The sequence below is a fragment of the Mastomys coucha genome, unplaced genomic scaffold (assembly GCF_008632895.1).
Source record: "Mastomys coucha isolate ucsf_1 unplaced genomic scaffold, UCSF_Mcou_1 pScaffold2, whole genome shotgun sequence".
In the NCBI taxonomy this organism is placed as follows: Eukaryota; Metazoa; Chordata; class Mammalia; order Rodentia; family Muridae; genus Mastomys; species Mastomys coucha.
Genome location: NW_022196902.1, coordinates 452,393 through 472,249, shown reverse-complemented (window position 1 = coordinate 472,249; position 19,857 = coordinate 452,393). Strand labels below are relative to the sequence as shown.

The window sequence follows — 19,857 nt, the reverse complement described above, 5'->3', positions numbered from 1 at the left end:
TTTAAACAAAAGACACCTTGCCTATTTCAGCAGAAAAGACTATGATTGGAAACGTTTTTAGCTTCTTGAAAGTAGCCAGGCTTTGTATAGTTACTTGAGAGCAGGTCACACTATTATTCTCACTAACAAATAGATGTAGCCATCAGGACAGTGGAGTATGCCAAATGGTGGATGTTAGTCACAACATGGCATATAAAATCAGTGTGCCTAGTAAGCCTCAGAGATGTGGCATATCAACATGTGAACAGGACAAGGGCACTCAGGTACGTCTGTAAGGGCAAGTGGACTGGATACATAGAATGTGAGGTGGGAAGCAATCATTAAGGCTTTTAACATTGAGTTTGTTTATGAAATACAACACAACTCCCAGCTGAATTTTTATAGCCCCAGATTAGAGAATCCAAAATCCTTCAGATTAGTATGTGATTAAACCATAGTACATCCAACAACAGTATAGTTTCAGTATTAACAAGGAATGAATATGTTGGTACATATAGCAGTTTTGTTGGGTCAAAGGAATTAGAAAAGGCATAGAATAGGTGACTCTTCTTTGACCATTGTTTGGTATAAGCTCCTTTCCAATCATGTTTCATTTCCCGTAGTTTCTAAAAGGAAAGATAGTTGTTGGTTGGTTGGTTGGTTGGTTGGCTGGCTGGCTGGCTGGCTGGGCCATTTCCAGGGTTATTGTGCCATTTTACATTGCACTTAGAAATGTACAAGAATCTGGTTTCTCTGTTTTCACTAGCACTTAGTGTTGTCAGTTTTTTCATCTCAGCCAGCCTAATAGGTCATTGTAGCTTAATTTGTATTTCCCTAATAACTACTTATATAAATATGTTTTCATGTGCTTCTTTGCTATTGATGTATCTTTGGTGGTGTGGTACCTAGATTCTCTCTATATTTTATATTCTATTACTGATTTTAGAGATTTCTTTATGCCATCTAAATCAAAGTCTCTTGTTTAGTGATTTGCAAATTTTCTCCTGGCGTGTGACTTCTTTATCCTCTTAACAACGTCTTTTACATAGAAGTTTTTTTTTTTTATTTTGATGAGGTCTAGCTATTATTTCTATTCATTTTATCGTCTATGGATTTTACCTTTTTTGCTAACTCTCAGAACTCATATATTCTCAAAGATTTTTTTCCTATTATAAAAGTTTTCTAAAAGCTTTGAATGTGTTATGCAGAGATGTATCATCTATTTTAATTTAATTTTTATATTAAAGTCTGATGTTTGGGTTGAATATTTTTGGCTTAAGAATAAAATGAATTGCTTTTACAACTTTGACAAAAGTCACATGGCTATAATTGCAAGGGTGCATTTCTGGATTTTCCATTCTTTTGTTCTTTGGATCTGTCTCTCCCAACTAGTATTACACTATCTTGATTGCCGTAACTACATGGTAAATTGTCAAGTTTCTCTAACTTTATTCTTTTTAATTGTTTTAGCTATTCTGTTTCCTTTTCATATTAAAAACGTATTATAGTTTACAGCATACAAATTATACACATTTTTTGTAGATTTATACCTAGGCCTTACAAGCAGTTGTAAGTGGCTATTATGTTTTAAATTTTGTCTTTTAATTGTTCATTGTTAGCATACACCAATATAGTTGATTTCTAGGGATACACACTGTGTCCTGAGACTTGAAAACTGTTTAAGTAGGTTCTGTGAATTTGGAATATACTTGTGAGCCCAGTCATTTCCATTCCCTTTCAGTTTGTGTGATTTTTCTTTTCTTATCTTACAGTTCTTGCTAGCTGTTTTCAGATCTTAGCATGTATTCAGCATTTGATCTCGAGGGATGTGTTGGCTGAATCGTTTTTTATCAGTTCCCTTTCTAGATCTAATTGATTAAAAATTTTTATCACGTTTGAGTCTTGGACCATGTCAAATACTTTTTATACATCATTAACTGATTCTATAGTCTTCTGTAAACAGGTAACTTCCTCTCAAAAACACTACTCTGCAGTGCGTGGAATCCATTACAAAAGTTAAACAAAGATGTAAGCAAAGAAAATGATTGAAAATGATTACAATGATCCAGATGAGAGGCAGTAGTGGCAGTAACCAGGGTAGTAACAGTAAAGGGTGAGAAAACGTCAAATTGTGAATGTGTTCCAAGCCCTGTGTGGGCAGGAACTACTGATGAATCGTATGTGAGGCATGAAAGGGAATTCAGGAATGACTCCCAAGGGCTTTGGCCAAAGCGGGGTTGGAGGCATGGAGCTGCTGTTGACTGAGTTGGAAAGAGGGGGGAAATGGCAAGTTGAGACTGGGCTAGACAGTCAGGAGCTTGCTTCTGAACATTATATCTGAAATGCCTTCTAGACTGAGAATTCTTAGCATCAAGTAGGCAATTCATTCAGTATTTAAAGTTGAATCTAGTCATGAGATTGAGGCAAGAGATAAAAGTTTGTCAGTTGAGGAAATACAGATTTGTTAATTGTAATTCCTCTCTGTTTAGTACACTAAGTGTGGTAGCAACGTAAAGAATTTTGTGAAAGTGTGGATTGGTTCTATTTATCAACAAACAGTTGGATATCTGATATTAAGGGCACTGGGAATTGTACAGTTGGGAGATTTATTTTGAGGATGGATTACATTTATTTTAAACCATACTTATTTGGTAAATGAGTAGTTCTAATCTTAGTCATCTAATCATTGTTCTTTACTAATACTTCAGAGCTTTGTTCCAGCCTTTATAAACTGAAGTAGTCTGTGAGTATTGTGAAGAGTGTGACATGATAAGTCCTCAGATGGTATTCTCTCACAGCATTTCTTGTTCATAAAACCATCCAGAGAAACAGTGAAACCGGGCTGTGCAGTAGCTGACGAGAAGCACCGCTCGGACTCAGCGGGTGAAGGGAAAGCAGGAGCCACGGGCACATCTTCTGAGTCCCACTCAGATTTGCTTTACACTTAATAAACTTCTGGAAAATATTTTTAAAATAACTCTTTTTTTCTGCTGTAACTGATCATTAGTTCTAATGATACTTTCTTATTGGTGATTTATATATGGCTAACATTGCTTTATTTATTTGTAGGATTTACCAATTTGTTATATAATTATCTTAATTTTCCAGTATTTTGTACTAAGTTATTTTAAACATTTTCTGTCAGAAAAAGGAAAGCTCATTGGGTATACTGCAAGGATATCCTGGGCATGGCAGTCCAGGCTGCCTGTCCTAGCAGTCCTTTAACACTGTAATACAGTGCTTTAGGGCATAGGCTATTAGTCAGTATTTGTGAATGAATGATGCACACAGTCTACCAAGGTTTAAAGCTAGTGCACTTACTTGACTTTGAAAACAAATGCGTTTAAGAATCCAGGTTACACTTGGGTGTCTTTCTGAGTCGGAGGACCTTGATGCATTTAAATCTGTATCTCACTGCTGGAGGATGCACCATAGCACCTTCACCAGCCAGAGCTAGTAAAGCTTATATTTTGCCTTGTGCTATCATTTTTCCCTAATGCTAATGGGTCTACAGATTCATCATCTTTTTGGTCCAGAACGTCGTTGAATAGATTGCACATTGCTTATGGTAGCCTGGGCTTATAGAATGTAGTAGCATGGAAATGTCTTAGAAAATGTCTGTGATCTTTCTTTCTAGCCCTCTCTGTTTGCAGGTGATGACAGAAGTAGGTATAGGTTAAATTTTTGTCAGTTATTGTACTTACAAAATATTTACATATTCTTTTTCATTTTGAGTTTTTTTTCTTTTTTTTTTTATTTTAGATATTTTCTTTATTTACATGCGAATTTCTCCATTCCCAGTTTCCCCTCCAAAAAACAAAAAAACAAACAAAAACAACCCCTGTTGCCTCCCCCCTCCCCATGCCTGCCACCCCGCCCTCTCCCACTTTCTGGCCCTGGCATTCCCCTACACTGGGGCACAGAACCTTCACAGGGCCGAGGTCCTCTCCTCCTATTGATGATCGATTTTGCAATCCTCTACCATACATATGCTGCTTGAACAATCAGACCCCTCTATGTGCAGTCCTTGGTTGGTGGTTGAGACCCTGGGAGCTCTGAGGGTACTAGTTAGTTCATGTTGCTGTTCGTCCTAAGGGGCTACAAACTCCTCAGCTCCATTGGTCTTTTCTCTAATTCCTTCACTGGGGACCCTGCACTCAGTTCGATGGATGGCTGTGAGCCTCTACATCTAAGACAAAAACAGTATGAACCTTTACTGCTCTATTGTACATTTAAATAGCAGGAAAGTAGGTAATTTTTAAATATTATTTGTGCATGGGTGCCATAGGCCAAAGGAACACCTCCTATAAGGAGCCTATTCACTTTGGTTTTTGAGACAAGATCTCTCACTGGCCTGAAGTCTACTGATTCAACTAAGCTGGTTGGACATAAAGCCCAAGGGATACACACCTTCTCTACCTCCTAAAGCCTGGGATTATACAGGTCACTACACCTGGCTTTTTAAAAAATATCTGTACTAGGGATCAAGCTCAGGTCCCTCCAAATGAGCTATCTACTAGCACTAAAGTAGCATTTCCAAGTGCTTAGTGTGTGTATGGAGTATACTTCTATACATATCCTTAACACTCGTGTACAGGCAAGTACAGTCAGACTATGACAAACTAATAGGATGTAAATGATGTTCTCTGATACTGTTAACATCAATATAAGAATACCTAGTGACCTTGTTTAAGCACTGTGAATAAAAGAAAATAGCTATATAATAACTCATTTATTTTAATAATGTAAATGAAGCTATATAATAACTCATTTATTTTAATAATGTAAATGAAGCAGTATGTATGTGGTCACCTGAACCAAGTACCTGTTTTACATGATTATTTGCATTATTAGACGAGTAAACACATTATAAATCATTTGGCCCAGTTAACTGACACTCACTGTTATTAAAGCTTTAAATTTTCTCTTTTCATTTGGCCTTCTTGGTACTTTTTTTTTTTTTAAAATAGCATCTTATTTTATAGCCTAAGCTTGGATTTTACAAGTGTTGAAATACTGGGATGAACAGGTACAGTGAGCTTGATGCCAGTTCTTTTGTGATTTCATATAGCTAATTGTCATAGGGTTTCCATTGTTATGAAGAGACACCATGACCAAGGTAACTCTTATAAGGACAACATTGAATTGGGGCTGGCTTATAGGTTCAGAAGTTCAGTCCATTATCAAGGCAGGAGCATGGCAGCATTCAGGCAGGCATGGTGCAGGAGGAGCTGAGAATTCCACATCTTCATCTGAAGGCTGCTAGAAGACTGGCTTCCAGGCAGCTAGGATCAGGGTCTTAAAGCCCACCCCCACGGTGACATATCTCCTCCTACAAGGCCACACCTACTCTAAATAGGGCCACTCCCTTAGTCAAGCATATTCAAACCACATCAGCTACTTAGTGGAATTTTGGTTTTCCCGATGTATTTTCTGGTATTTGAAATAGCAAAACAAAAGTCTAATGTTTGATTTATTAAGAACATTTTACTTATTCTGTATACTTTATGTATCGATATTGCATATAGGTAGTGTTCTATACTTGAGCACATAGTCCATGTCACCAGAAACGTAGAACAGTACAAGAAAAATGATGACTCGTGTTTGTTGGTCCATAGGAGCATTAGTAATTTTGAGTATTGAGACCATAAGGACTGAAGCAGGGAAGAAGGATTCAAGAAGGAGGTCAAACTAAAGTTGATTGTTTTTCTAATAAAGATTTATTTTATTTTATTTTGTGTGTATGAGTACTCATTGTAGCTATACAGATAGTTGTGAGCCTTCATCTGGTTGTTGGGAATTGACTTTTAGGACCTATGCTCACTCAGGTCAACCCCACTCGCTTTGGTCAGCCAGCTCACTCCCATAGACCCCACTCACTCTAGCCCAAAGATTTATTTATTATTATAAATAAGTATACTGTAGCTGTCTTCAGACACACCAGAAGAGGGTGTCAGATCTTATTACGGGTGGTTGTGAGCCACCATGTGGTTGCTGGGATTTGGACCTTTGGAAGAGCAGTCAGTGCTCTTACCCACTGAGCCATCTTACCAGCCCTAAAGTTAATTTGGTAGAAGTAGTTTTAGCATGTGTCAAAGGTGGAGAAATTGCATTCTAAGCAAGAACATTGCTCACTGAGGGAAGAAAGGGGGTTTGAATATGTTCAGAAAGCCTGAATGGATTCCTACAGATATAGGGATCGATAGGAAATAAAAGTAGATCAATTTTAAGAAAACAAATAATAATAAATACTGGCAAGGATATGAGCAAAAAGAAAGCCATATGTATACTGCTGATGGCAATGTAAGGTAGTCTAGCAACTGTGAGAATCAATATGAAAGCTGCTCAAAAACCTAAAAATAGATCTGCCATGGGACTAACCCAGACCACCCCAGGATTTTCCCAGAGGCCTCCAGGTCAAGTCATAGAGCTACAGCAAAGGAATGGTATCAGAAAGTGTGGTATATGTACACAAATGGAGTGCTTTCCACTCAGGAGAGCAAAGTGGATGTAAGTGAATCAAGCCAGTCTCAGAAAGACAAATCCCATATACATTCTCACTTTCATTTGCTAGATGTGATAAAAAATATGTAAAATCGTGTATTTGTATGTAACATAAAAGCAGATGTAAAACTGTAGTCGGAACAAAGAGGACTAGCGGAGAGAAAAAGGAAGAAGAGAGACGACTGGAATGTGCTCAGTGTTCAGAATGTGCTTGTGTAAAAATGCCTTCCAGAGCAGGGCATGATGATGACTCTTCTCAAGGGCTTTTTTTTTTTTTAATGAAACTTAAAAAAAAATTTAAAGTAAATTTTGCAGTAGGTAAACATAGCACAGGTGGTAGAATGCTCATCTAGCATGCCTAAGGCCCCAAGCTCAGCATAACATAAGCCATGCATGGTGATGCACACCTGTAGTTATGCCAGTGAGAAGGTGGAAGCAAGAGGGCCATCCAACCACCCCGAGAGTTTGAGGACAGCTTAGAATATATGAGACTCTGCCTTTTTTCTTTTAAAGGTACATTTAATAGGTTTTAATCTAAACCACATGACCCTAAAGATTCCTAAGGTTAGGATTTGAAGGAGAGGTACACAGGGAAGTGAAAGGATTAGTTGGGGTTTTACACAGCAGAGCACAGTAGTGTCAGTAGTTCCTTTCTAAGGTAGCTGTGCTATTTCACTACCCTCCAATGGTTTCCTATAATTGTTTATCTTGTGCTTTTACAACCTTGCTTTCACTCATTAATACATCTCCTTATTTTCTCATCTCTGGTGTAATCACTGTTCTCAATTCCAATCCGTATTTGGATGTGCCACATTGAGCCTGACAACTTGCGTATTCAAAATAACACAATCGTGGGTATCGTATGCATTCAAAACCAAAAGCTACAGAGGGAATCTGTAGCTTTCTTGACCTCTGATGTAGAGACCCAAGCTGGAGAAGGCAAGCTGGAATGGATTTTAGTGGGAGTGGCACGCAGAAAAGGAGCCTAGTGAATATTGTTTGTGTTGTCTCAGTTCTTACACTGCTGTTGTAGTTCCTTCTGTGCTCATTGGCTTCCTTCTAGATAGACTAACATGTAGAGGGCAGTTTGAATGAATTGCTTTGTGAATTAGTACTTGCTGAATGACTTTCAGACTTAACTGGCAACTTTGGTATATGCATGTGGCAGTGTGTTTAAGATGACTAAGGGAGATCCTGAAAAAGGGAGAAAGAGAGGGAGGGAGAGAAGGAAGTGTGAAAGGGTCTGGACTCACAAAATGGACTCACAAAAGGTCTAGGCTTAAACATCCCTACACAGAGTAACCAGACCTTGGAGACTCTAAACCTTGAATTTCTTTTTAAACTTCAAGCCTCAGCTAACTATTTCACAACAGAGAGAGAGGAAAGGGTAAACTTTGAGGTTCTTTTTACAAAGCCAAACATACCATGTTCTTAAAATAGAATAAAAGACTACAGACAAGTCTCAGGAGAGTTGGTGAAAAAAAAAATGTTTACTGAATTTATCAAGTGGACTCCAGCATTATATCAGTATAATAATACTGTGGATTAATTAATGTTAGGTGAGCGCTGGTGTGGAAAACCTAAAGGATATCAAAAAGTGAAAGGGGAATTACAACAGTTATTTTACTAGAAGTTCTTAGTAAAAGAAGAATAGAGCGATATTTCTAAATGTTCTCAGACCAGAAACTACCATTTTGGTACTAGAAAATGGTAAGATGCTAGAATTCCCATTTTAGTATTTAGGAAAAATGCCAACTTACTATTAAGAAGTCATAAATCAAAGCCTATTGGGATGTTGCCTATAGTTGCATAGGAAGCTGAGGCAAAGACTTGGCTGTGCAATGAGGCCTGCCTACAATCCTCCCTAGCCCCAGTATTACTGTACTGTTAGATAGCATTGTCCTGGAGGTGCTCCATAATACAGCTAGACCAAAAATATGTAAGTAAGCAAGTAAAGCCAGGTATGATTGAAAGGGAGGAGACAAGTTTACTGTTATCTAATATTTTACCCATTGAAAAAAGCCAAGAAAACGAGCTGAAATGTTACTGTGAGTAATGAGATTTCAATGTGATAGCTAATTGTAAAATGATATTGATTTATCTACAGTTCTTTCCCTCCTTGGTAGTCTTTAAAGTAGTGAAAGTTCTCCAAAAGAGTTAGTGATGAGGAATCTCTCATGACTTTTTTTTTTTCTCTTTCTGGGGAATATATCAATAAAATCCTATCTGAGTAACATATTTCCATGTCAAGTTTTTAAAACTACTTCGAAAGAAAGTTGTGGTATGAATACATTTTAAATAACTATAAAGAAATGTTTTTCTTAAATTCCTTGTGGCTTGTAACACTTGCTTTATACTTGGTAAGTGGCAGAGGAGTTGTAATCTGATCTTAGGGCCATATTTGGTAAATAATAATTTTCTGTGGAACCCACTGTTCTATCAGTAAGAGGGAAATTATTATCCATATGTGGTAGAAGGCTATTCTTTTTTTAACTGTATAAAAATCAAGTTATATCATGGATTAATTACTTTCCTGGGTTTGTTGTTGTTTTAAGTTCTGAGTCCTAGAACTAAGCTCTAACAAGACTGTTGCCACACCTATTTTCTACTTTACTGGAAGGAAGAAAAAAAAATCTTGTTTCCTATCAACTATCTTTGTATCTTTTAATGTAAATTGTTACACCTTTGTTTATCTTTAGCTATGAGAATCAAACTGTCTAATCTATTCATTCTTGTAGTTATTCTGAAGCCAGTGTTGATAAATCACTTACATCTCTTAAGAATGTGATGCACTTTTATTACACCTAAAGCTTATTAAACATGGCTGTTGCTTTAGTATTTATGAAAATGAAAGCTTAAGTTTACCTCCATGTCCAGAGCAGAAATAAAGAAACAGAAAAGAATATGTTTCATTTTTTAGTGATGCAAAACAATGTATTGGGAACTTACTATGCAGCAGGCTTTGGGCGCTTTGTGTACACAGTGAAATTTTAAGGCAGCCCACGGGAATGAATACAGTTATCTGCCACTTGGTAGAACAGGAACTTTAAGCAGGAAAACTTTAATTCAAGGCCATATTGAAGTGAGATTTGAACCACAGTCCCTGTCTTCTAGTGTTCTTTTCTCTCCAACATGCCATCACCAAACATGGAAAGCTTGTATTTACCATCGGGAGCGGGAAACCCTTTTTTACTGTGTTTTGCTGATTGGTGTGTATGAGAACTGCAAGGGGTTTACTTGTTCAGCCTTTACCTGCACTTGTTCACTATTTCATCTTTGTCCATGACAGTTCTCATGTTTGATAGAGCAGAGATTTTGGTTGACTTAGTGTGGGACTCACTACTTAGAGGAACTCTAAAGGGGCCAGCCTACTGAGAATCAAGTGCAAGGACATCACTCCTGGTCCCTAGAAACTTAGCTAGTACATTGTCTACCACTTTTAGTAGCCTACTGTTTGTCTAACTTCTAGAGTTACTAGCTTGTTTTTTGTTTTAATATGGGCCTAGGAAATATTTTTAAAACAAATGACTCTGTTTTGGTAACAGAAAAACAGTTTTCAGTTAGTTAAGAAGCACATCTTATGACCTGTCATCTGCCATCCCCTTTAAGCATTGGAACTTGAGCCAATGCCTTTAATCCTAGCCTTCCAGAGGCAGAGGCAGAGGCAGAGGCAAAGGCAGAGGCAGGCAAATCTCTGAGTTTGAGGCCAGCCTAGTCTACAGAGTTCCAGGGCAGCCAGGGCTATACAGAGAAACCCCGGTCTTGAAAAACAACAACAAAAGAAAATCGGAACTTCAAATTCATTTCATTACTTGAGTATATCTAAAATATTTTTCAAAGAAGCATCCAACCTTGGGAAATAGAAGAACACTTAAAAGATAACAGGAAACACAATATTTAGAGGGAAGAGTAAATAACCTAAACATGAAAAATTCATAATTCCCAGTTCATCGGTCACAATAGGTCTTGCAGCTTTTCTGTTAGTTTGCACTGATCCCAGGCACTGGCTAGTGTTAGGAACCATTGGGGATTTCCTAAAGGCTCTTTCCCCACTTCCCAGGATGGAAAATTGTGAAGCTCTGGCGGGGCAAGTGAAGACCATCTTCTGAACAAAACGCTTTCCCTGGAAGCTGTGTCAGAGAAGCCTTTTCCTACTTTAATGTTCTGTTTGAGGCTGTAAGGCTGCTGCTTTCAGGCCTGTTGTCTGCTCCATGGTTCTTGTTCTGCCTGCCTCTAGGTTTACTGTAGTTTCTCTTCTGCTTTCAAGGATCCAGACCCAGTTCCTGGACCTGCTCTGGAAAAGAAGTATCCAGTAGAGATGAGCTCACTGCAGTTACTTAGTTAAACATTTGTAAACTGCAAATGAGCTAACCAAGAACAGCTACAGTTTGAATTTTTCTATTTCCAGGTATGCGAAGGTTGGGGCCCTCAAGCTCTTAGGCTGTGTGATCTATAACAACACACAGTTCACAACTTATAATCCCCTTGCTTTAACCTGAGTGGCATGGTAATCTTCTTAACATCTCGTAACACGTGGCTAGCATTAATTTGTAGCTTAACTTTTGCCTGAGTCTTTCTAGTTTAGTTTGTTTGCTAGTAGTGGCAAACTACTGCAAAAGCAGTTTAAGAGAAATGATGTGGAAGTGCTATAGAGTCAAGTCCTGCAAATGTGCAAAATAATACACTGGTCTCCATTGAAACGTAAGCATAGAACAGCCGTCCCTCTCCAGGGTTCCTGTGAGAGACAAGTCATATTGGGGATTAAGTGAGTGAGGCAGACTCCCTCCCAGTGTCCTTAACTGTTCTGTTCTTCTACATTCACGTGAAGTTAACACATTTTCCAGTCGCTTGAAATGATAGGGTTTGTTGTTTATAGATAAAACAAAATTCTGCATTTACATGGTATATTTACCTGAATTCAATTGTACTTCAACTAACTTGTATATATATGCAAATATATATTACTTGACTGCTTGAAAGAAGCCATAACAAAATATATAGTATACATGGACTCTGCATCTTGATATTTTCCATCAGTTTCTTCTGTTTAGTAATTTGGATGTCTTACTCCACTAAGAAAAAGACTCATAATTTTCCTTAATGTGGCAACGCAATAATTTATTTCTCCTCGAAGGTGATTGTTGTTTGGAGTGAAGGGGAGAGGCTCTGTAATTAAAGACAGGCCCTTGTCACCAAACATGACGATAGGAGTTTGATCACAGAGATCCAGAGAGTGCAAGGAGAGACCCAACTCTGGAGAGTTGTCCTCTGACCACCACATGTTAGTAAATTAATATTCAATTTAATGATCATTTTCATGTATCAGGTTAATTCATTCCTTATAAATGTTTATGGTTATGCTCTAAGACCAGAACATGAGTTTTTCTAATATTCTGGTTTTCATTTCTCTTTTTGCCTATAAATAAGGATTTATTAATATGCTTAGTCCTGTTTTCTTTTAAAGATATTTATGATCAGGATAGATTATCTGAAAAATTAAGTGAAAGAGGGCACTGGAAAGTAACTTTGTTTCCATAGTAAAATGCTAACGTATTGGAAAAATAATAAGATATGAAGTGGAAAATACACACAAGGTAGTCAATTATATAATATGTTTGTCTCAGATTTATTGCACTTTCTTTAATCCATAGAAAATGGCAGCACCCACCACAAAGCCACAAAACGTCAGTTGCCAGCTGTGGCTGGCCTGCGCATTCCTTTAAGAAGAACTTGTAAGTGGTGAGGCAGAGGCAGTGGTCAGCATTCATGTGCTTAAGGCACTGCACTACAGGAAGGAATTGGAAAGGGTTTTTGTTTGCTTGGTCGGTTTTGGTTTTTCAAGATAGAGTTTCTCAGTGTAACCCTCAGACTGTTCCTGGAAAACTTACTTTGTAGATTAGGCTGGCCTCAAACTCAGATCTATCTACCTTTGCCTCCCAAGTAATGGGATTATAGAAGGTTTCTTTTTAAAACGGGAAGGCATAATTACGCTACTGACTATTAATGTATAATACTTTTCTTTGAAAAGTTAATTGTTCTAAGCCTGTAAAAGTTGTCTGGTTTTATATAATACTTACTTGCTCATTTCAAGTTATTAAATGCATTAGCTAACTTAAATAATTTAACTAGCTAACTTAAAATAATTTAGCATTTGGATAACTGGTTTGGTATATTGTTGCCTTGGCAGTTAATTTGATTTTACAGTGTGATTCCATATTACAAATTCTATGACAGAGTCAGCGCTGAAGATTGTTTATAATCTTATTTGTTTTGTTTTTTCATTGAGACAGGGTGTCTCTAGATAGCCCTGATTGTCATGGAGCACTACATAAACCAGGCTGGCCTCAGACTTATTTCGTCTGCCTCTGCCTCCCAAGGACTAAGATTAAAGGCACTCACTACCATGTCTGGCAATTCTCATTTTTATCTTAAATGGTAATTACAGGTTTTGTTTGTTTGTTTGTTTGTTTGTTTTTTCGAGACAGGGTTTCTCTGTGTAGCCCTGGCTGTCCTGGAACTCATCTGTAGACCAGGCTGGCCTCGAACTCAGAAATCCGCCTGCCTCTGCTTCCCAAGTGCTGGGATTAAAGGCGTGAGCCACCACTGCCCGGCAATTCCAGATTTTTTTATTGAATGGCTATAATAATTTTTTAATTTCTATCATAGAAAAATAATATTGACAGATATGTTTAGATTATCTTGTTAAAATTGTAGCATCATACTTCAAGAAATAAAATTCCAGTAATTTGTTAGAAAAATAGTGTGAAGGCCTGGGTATAATGGTTCTCCACTTTAGCCCTAGCTCTCTAGAGGCAGATGGAGTGAGTTAGTGGTCTACACAAAGAATTCCAGGCCAGTTAGGGTGACATAGTGACATGTCTGAATAAGAAGAGAAAAAGGAAAATAATGACTTTTTTAGGCTGGTTAATAACATTTGTAAATTCTTTTTTTGGTTTTTCCAAGACAGGGTTTCTCTGTGTAGCCCTGGCTGTCCTGGAACTCACTCTGTAGACCAGGCTGGCCTCGAACTCAGAAATCCGCCTGCCTCTGCCTCCCAAGTGCTGGGATTGTAGGCATGCGCCACCACCACCTGGCTGTAAATTCTTTAAAAAATGAATCAAATATCAAGTATTACTTACCTGGCCTATAATATGATATTTATATACTACAGCAACAATGTGGCATGTATGCTTAGATAATATGATTCTCTTTTTAGGTTTCAGTTAGAAGTCTTCATTGAGATCAGAAGATTCTATAACTTACTATAACATTAAAAGTTGGTAGTTAACATCATCCAGCTTTTCTAACTGCACATCAGTTTTTTATGGTAAAGACATTATTTCAAAATAACTCACTGATAATGTCAGCCAGTCCACAAAAGCAACATGAGTTAGAGTTAGTATTAAGAAATGTTAGCCGGGCGGTGGTGGTGCACACCTTTAATTCCAGCACTTGGGAGGCAGAGGCAAGCAGATTTCTGAGTTCGAGGCCAGCCTGGTCTACAGAGTGAGTTCCAGGACAGCCAGGGCTACACGGAGAAACCCTGTCTTGAAAAAAAAGAAAGAAATGCTGGTAGGGAGAGAGAAAAACAGCCTGCCTTTCCATTGGACCCTGGAGAGGTTACTGTTCTAACAGCTGATGGTCAGAGGGGTTTTGATATAGATCTAGTTGTGTTAAATTTTGATGTATATGTTCCTAAAAATTACTAAAAGTACCCCTCCCTAAAACAGTGCAGAGTTGATAAGAAAAAGAAATAGAGATACAGCTTTCAAAAATTTTAGTCGTAGACATGTTTTAAAGCTAAGAACCTTTTACAAATATAGTACAGTTTTATTCATGTTAAAAAGTCAAGAAATGACCAGGTGATGGTGACTCATGCCTTAAATCTCAAGTACTTGAAGACAGAAGCAGGCAAATCTCTTGAGTTCAAGGCCAGCCTAGTCTACAGAGTGAGTTCTAGGACAGCCAGGGCTATACACAGAGACAGAAACAAAAGTTATAATGTGTAAATACTGTAACAAATATTGTACTTTGCCTCAAACAAGATCTAAAATTTGCCTGTGGAAATGAGCTTTATGACTTACTGAACAAAAAAGTTCTGAAACCAAAGAAAACTGTAACACCATGTGACTAATGTATTCTTTTATATTATTGTTTGATATTCAGCAGGTAGATATCTTTCTTTGTTAAAATAAGTAAATTTTTTACAATTAAATCAGAGTGTATAAGGATGAAACAGTAGCCCTTGCACTTGGTAGTTTGAGGCCGGTAGACCATGAGTTCAAAGACAGCCTGGGATATATAGCATGATCTTGTCTCAAAATGGTATGTATACAGTTTTTACGTAATAATATTAAAACTCTACTTAAGTATATCTCTGGCCTCTTTAATAAAACCCACCCTACAGTTGAGGTTTCACTGGCCTCTCCTGTCATAGCAGCTGCACGCCCCTTATATGGTCTCTCCCTAGTATGCTTTCCTCAGCTTCCCATTTCTTATTCTACCCATACTCCATCATCATTTTCAGAGAGTCGACCTACTTTATGACCTTGTTTCATCTCTAACATTATTCACATAGCTGTACTTTATGAGTTTCCAACTCCCTCAGTGAAGATCCCTTTGAATACACACAGCACAATTTATACAACTTCTAGAGTGCCTGGGCACAGGCTTACATATTGATAGGATCTGCTGTCTCAGTTTTTCTAACATACATTAATCATTTGTTCTATGAAGACTGAAAAGGAACACCTCAAAGATTAAATCAACTTCAAAATTCTGCAGCCAGGGCAGCATGAAGCTCTGATGACTAAAATGTGGTTCCTTCCTATCTTGAAAAAACCTACAATATTCAAAATAAATAATCATAATTGCTACCTATTTACACTTTTTTGCCCTAAGCTAAACAGGCTTAATAATATTATTAACTTACACTGTGCAATCTTGTAAACTCCTGAGTTGCTTGTCTACTTCATAAAAATAAAATGATAGCATTACTGTTTTATTCATACTTGGATTTATTTATTTATTTATTTATTGCTGTCATTGTCATCTTAACATGGAATAACCATTTGCTTCTCATGACAGTTGAATACTCTCTCATCGTTTTATACAGGAAGATAACTGAAGTGTTGAATTTCACTGATTTGCCAAAGAGGACATTTCAAGAATCCTCAGAGTTTTACTTAGCAACTACTGTGTATCAGATATATGTGTTCTATATACGTCAGTTACTTCATTTAGTTTGAGATGAGATAGTGTTGGTTACTTCCATTTTTAACTACTAACATGGGGTTTTTTTCCCTTTTTCTTTCTTTAGTCTTTTTAACTAAAAAAACAAAACTTTAGAAACTAACATGACTAAAACTGAATATTGTTTCCTTTACTCTTAGGAAATTCTACTTTTTAGGAAAGTTTGTTCTTGTCTTATCTACCATTGTTACCTTCTTTTTTATTACTTTAATAGAAAAGAAAATACTTGTCATATTTATGTGTATCTCTTAAGAATTTCATAGAAGGAACCTTACCAGTTCCTTTAATTTAAGAATTTTAGGCTTTTTGGGAGCTCAGGTTGGTGGTTCGGTCTGAGTTCAGTACTAGAACACATAAAACAGAGGCTTGGTGGTATGTACTTAAACCCCAGTCTGCACAGCTGGGCTGCTGGGCTGCTGGTCTACCATTCTAGCCATTCTGTAAGCTCCCGGCTAACAAGAGGCTCTATTCTAATTTCTGTGCCTGTATGGCAGGCAGCATTTCCCTCAGGTATCTCCACATAAGATAGATGCCAGTATATGGTGGTGCTCCAGTGAAGTGGGAAAATTGTGTGTCTTGTTCATCTTCTTTGCTGCCTGTGCTTTATACTACACATTAAAGTAGTAAAGAGACCCTCAGACAACACCCCTTAAACATATTCCACCAAAATCTGACTTTCCTGCAGGGCAGTAATATTGCTGAAATACACTTATGTGGTAAATGACAAACAAGTGACACCAAGTTTTCAGATAGATTTTGGTTTGGCGTGGCTTTATGTGGCTAGGTTTGGCTTGGTTTGGTTTTTGAGACAGTGTTTCTCTGCATAGCCCTGGTTGTCCTGGAGCTCACTCTGGCCTCAGGCTGGCCTCAAACCTGCCACCAGAGTGCTGAGATTGAAGGCATGCACCAACCTGCCTGCCTGACTCAAATAGATTTCTTAAGATTAGAATTGTTGAATTTGTTCGTGTTCCTCCTTAACTTGAGGATCGTATCCCTCAGTGTCTTAAGTCTGCAGAGTGAGTTTCAGGATGACCAGGACTACACAGAGAAACCTTATCTCGAAAAAAAAAAAAAAAAGAGAGAATTCTGTATGCATATTTCCTGCTAACCAGGTCATGGTTCCTCCACTTTGCAGCACTGCTCTTCACTGTGTATTTTAGAAAGAACTGAGACAGGAGGATTGCCCCAAGTTCAAAACTGCCTTGGGCTAGAGCGTGTGCCCTGTCTATAAATACGCTGTTTCGCTGGCCATAGGTGTCGTTTCTCAGGTCGCATATAAGATTTCTTTTCCTGGTTTATAGCAGTTAGACAGTATTTCACCATTTGGATGGTTTTCCTTAAATCTGTAAATTTGCAATCATTTACTAACTTGAGAAAAGTTTAACCACAATCCCATAAGGTTTGTCTGTCTGATTTTACCACCTACTTACATGTGTCCTGGTTTCTGGTCTCTAGTTACAAGGACACTAAAGCTTTGGTACTGCCTGTTGCACCCAAGGGTCTGGAAGCCCTGCCCCACTTACAGCTCTGTCCATCTTCCACTGTAGAGAAGCATGTCCAGTGGAGTTCTGTTTCATATATTTTAGTTCTTAAATAGAAAGATGTTATATACAAATTTCATATATGTAAACACAAAAAAATATATCCTACTTATTTCCTGAGAAGTCCAAGTATATTCACCCTTGCCATTCATGAGATACTTTCAAGTCCATATTGATAATTCCAGTAGCTAAGTCATTTTGGGCCTGTTCTCCATTGGTTGCCTTTTTCTTAAGTATGGATTAGTTTTTCCTGTTTGATTTTAATCATTTATGATGTAATTAAGGACAGGGATGGCATGTAGAAAGTCTAGATTCTTTTATGTTTCCCCAGTGGATAGTGATACTTAGCTTGTTTTAGGGGATAGTTAACTATGCTGAACCCAAACCATAAAACCCAGAAGCTCAGGTGGGTTATTTTAACCTGAACCTGGCTGTTCCAATTGTCTCTCTCATATAGGTAGTTCAGAGAGCACACCCAGTGTACAGAGTACACAAGATTAGCCTTCCGATTCGAGTCCCTCTTTCTCCATGATCTGCTCTGTCCTCTCAGAAAGTAGGCATAAAGTATAGTTGCACATTTGAATGTTTCTCATTTGTGTCCTCATTGTCTAGTAAAGCAAGCCAATGGTAACATGCTCTGTATGCTTTAATAACGGAAGAGATTAGAATTTGTTTTCATTCTTCATCTTCAATTAATGAAGGTATTTCTCATTTAGATGTTTATTTTCCCATTCCTAATATTGCATGTAAATTATTTTTCTAAGTTTAAGTCATTTGAAATGTGCTTTATAAACTGTAATGGGAAAGAAACTTTACAGTAAAACTTTAATGATGTTGCATCTTTTGTGAACCTAGATTTGATCTAGTCTTGAGAATACAGTAGTTAATCTCAGAGGTCTTGATCCTCTAGAGGCTCTTACAAATGTCACAGAGGAAAGAGTAGTATGTGCATGTGTTTTGGTTTTTTGTTTGTTTTTTAACATAGAATGGTTAGGGAACCTGTTTTTCAGTGGATGGCACTTGATAAATGAATGTAAGGAAGTAGATGAGAGAGCCTTCAAGGATCTGAGAGAATGTTAAAAAGAGGGGGAGTTCAGTTCAAAAGCCTCAAAGAAGATACCAGAAGCCCATTAGCAAAGGAGGGAACAGGAATGTGGTAGTTAACAAGAGGCCTTGTGATGTTTTGAGCCACACTGGTAGGAGAGTGGCTACTCCGCTGTACTGTTCATAAAGATAGCTTATGGGCAAAAACTGAGGATGTGAGGGGCAGGAAAACTGACACAAAGAACAGAGTAGAGAGGGGACCATTAGGAGATTTACACTAATAGCTAAGATGGAGCAAGGTGGCCAGAAAAAAGCAATAGGGGTGAGAAAGAATTGTCAAATACAAAATACTTTTGCAACTAAATACAACATGACTTGGTGGTAAATGAACATGGAAGAAGAAAAGGACCTATGTGAACAGGAGACTGCCAGTGTACGTGATAATGGAGAGCTGAAGGAGGGGAGACTTAGCGATTTTGTGTAGAGGAGTTGACTGTGCATTTCAGAACTGAATGTAAAGCAACATATAAATTGCAGCATTAAAGTTTTAGATAAAATACATGTGGTCTTTTAGAGCCACATTTAGATTCTTAAAGGTTTTAAGTAAAATGAAGAAGACTTTGTACCTAAGGCTCTCCTGTGTACTCATTTAGAAAGTTTAGGGGTTCCTCATTCCCCCTAAAAGACAAGGAAAGACAGCAGCATCAGAGCAGTTTCCTAATTGGATGCATCTTCTGCCATGGTAGAGCAGACAAATAAAGAAGAATTAGATCATTTCAAAGTTGTCTGTTAGAAACAAAAGTATGTATAGCTATATGAAAATCCTTAAACCTAAGTAACACTTTTATAGTTTATGGTTAGGGGCTGTGATTATAAATCCATGCAACATTCATTCTAAAGTCAGTTCTCAATAATTTTTTTTTTCTTTTACAGAAAATGCTTGGCCAGAAGAGATGAGTACTAATTCCACTCAGGCCTAGAATTGCCTATTGAGATAGACCTGAGCAGGTGACATACGAATGGCCCAAGGAAGCCACCAAATTGATTTTCAGGTTTTACATGACCTGCGACAAAAATTCCCTGAAGTGCCTGAAGTTGTTGTATCCAGGTGCATGTTACAGGTTAGTGTTCAATGATTTGTGGATTTATTAATATAATACTATTTATAATATTAACCTGGCTTTTTAGATATTGGAGAAAAACTCTTTGTTAGCATTATTGTGCTGTAATGAAAAATGATCTTTGGTGTCTCATAGTAACATGGCCCCTGGCAAATAGGGCTCTAGGTGCCTACCTGTAATATAGGTCTTGTCTACCCTATAGACAGGAGTTCTCCTTGCTATAATCTTGTTCCCTTTTCTTCATTCTCTCGTCAGATTTGTGAAATCCCACATCTTTGTATGAAAATGGGGGAAAAATCATTGAGTCAGAAAGCTTGTTCTTCCTTTAATCCCAGCACTTGGGAGGCAGAGGCAGAGGCAGGCAGATTTCTGAATTTGAGGCCAGCCTGGTCTACAGAGTGAGTTCCAGAACAGCC

At 37.7% G+C, this 19,857-nt stretch overlaps 1 protein-coding gene across 3 annotated transcripts in view; it reads left to right on the top strand.

Moving 5' to 3' along the window:
• Positions 1-19,857, top strand: part of Tab2 (TGF-beta activated kinase 1 (MAP3K7) binding protein 2) — a 52,425-nt gene that overhangs the window by 10,551 nt on the left and 22,017 nt on the right. Inside the window, exons 1-2 of one of the 3 annotated variants that reach the window (XM_031380352.1) lie at positions 10,751-10,891; positions 19,254-19,441. In XM_031380352.1, the coding sequence (XP_031236212.1) occupies positions 19,340-19,441 (102 nt within the window). In that variant the 5' untranslated portion in view covers positions 10,751-10,891; positions 19,254-19,339. Of the gene's footprint in view, positions 1-10,750; positions 10,892-11,013; positions 11,765-19,253; positions 19,442-19,857 lie in introns of those variants that run through there. The other 2 variants (XM_031380353.1, XM_031380351.1) reach the window with 2 other exon arrangements.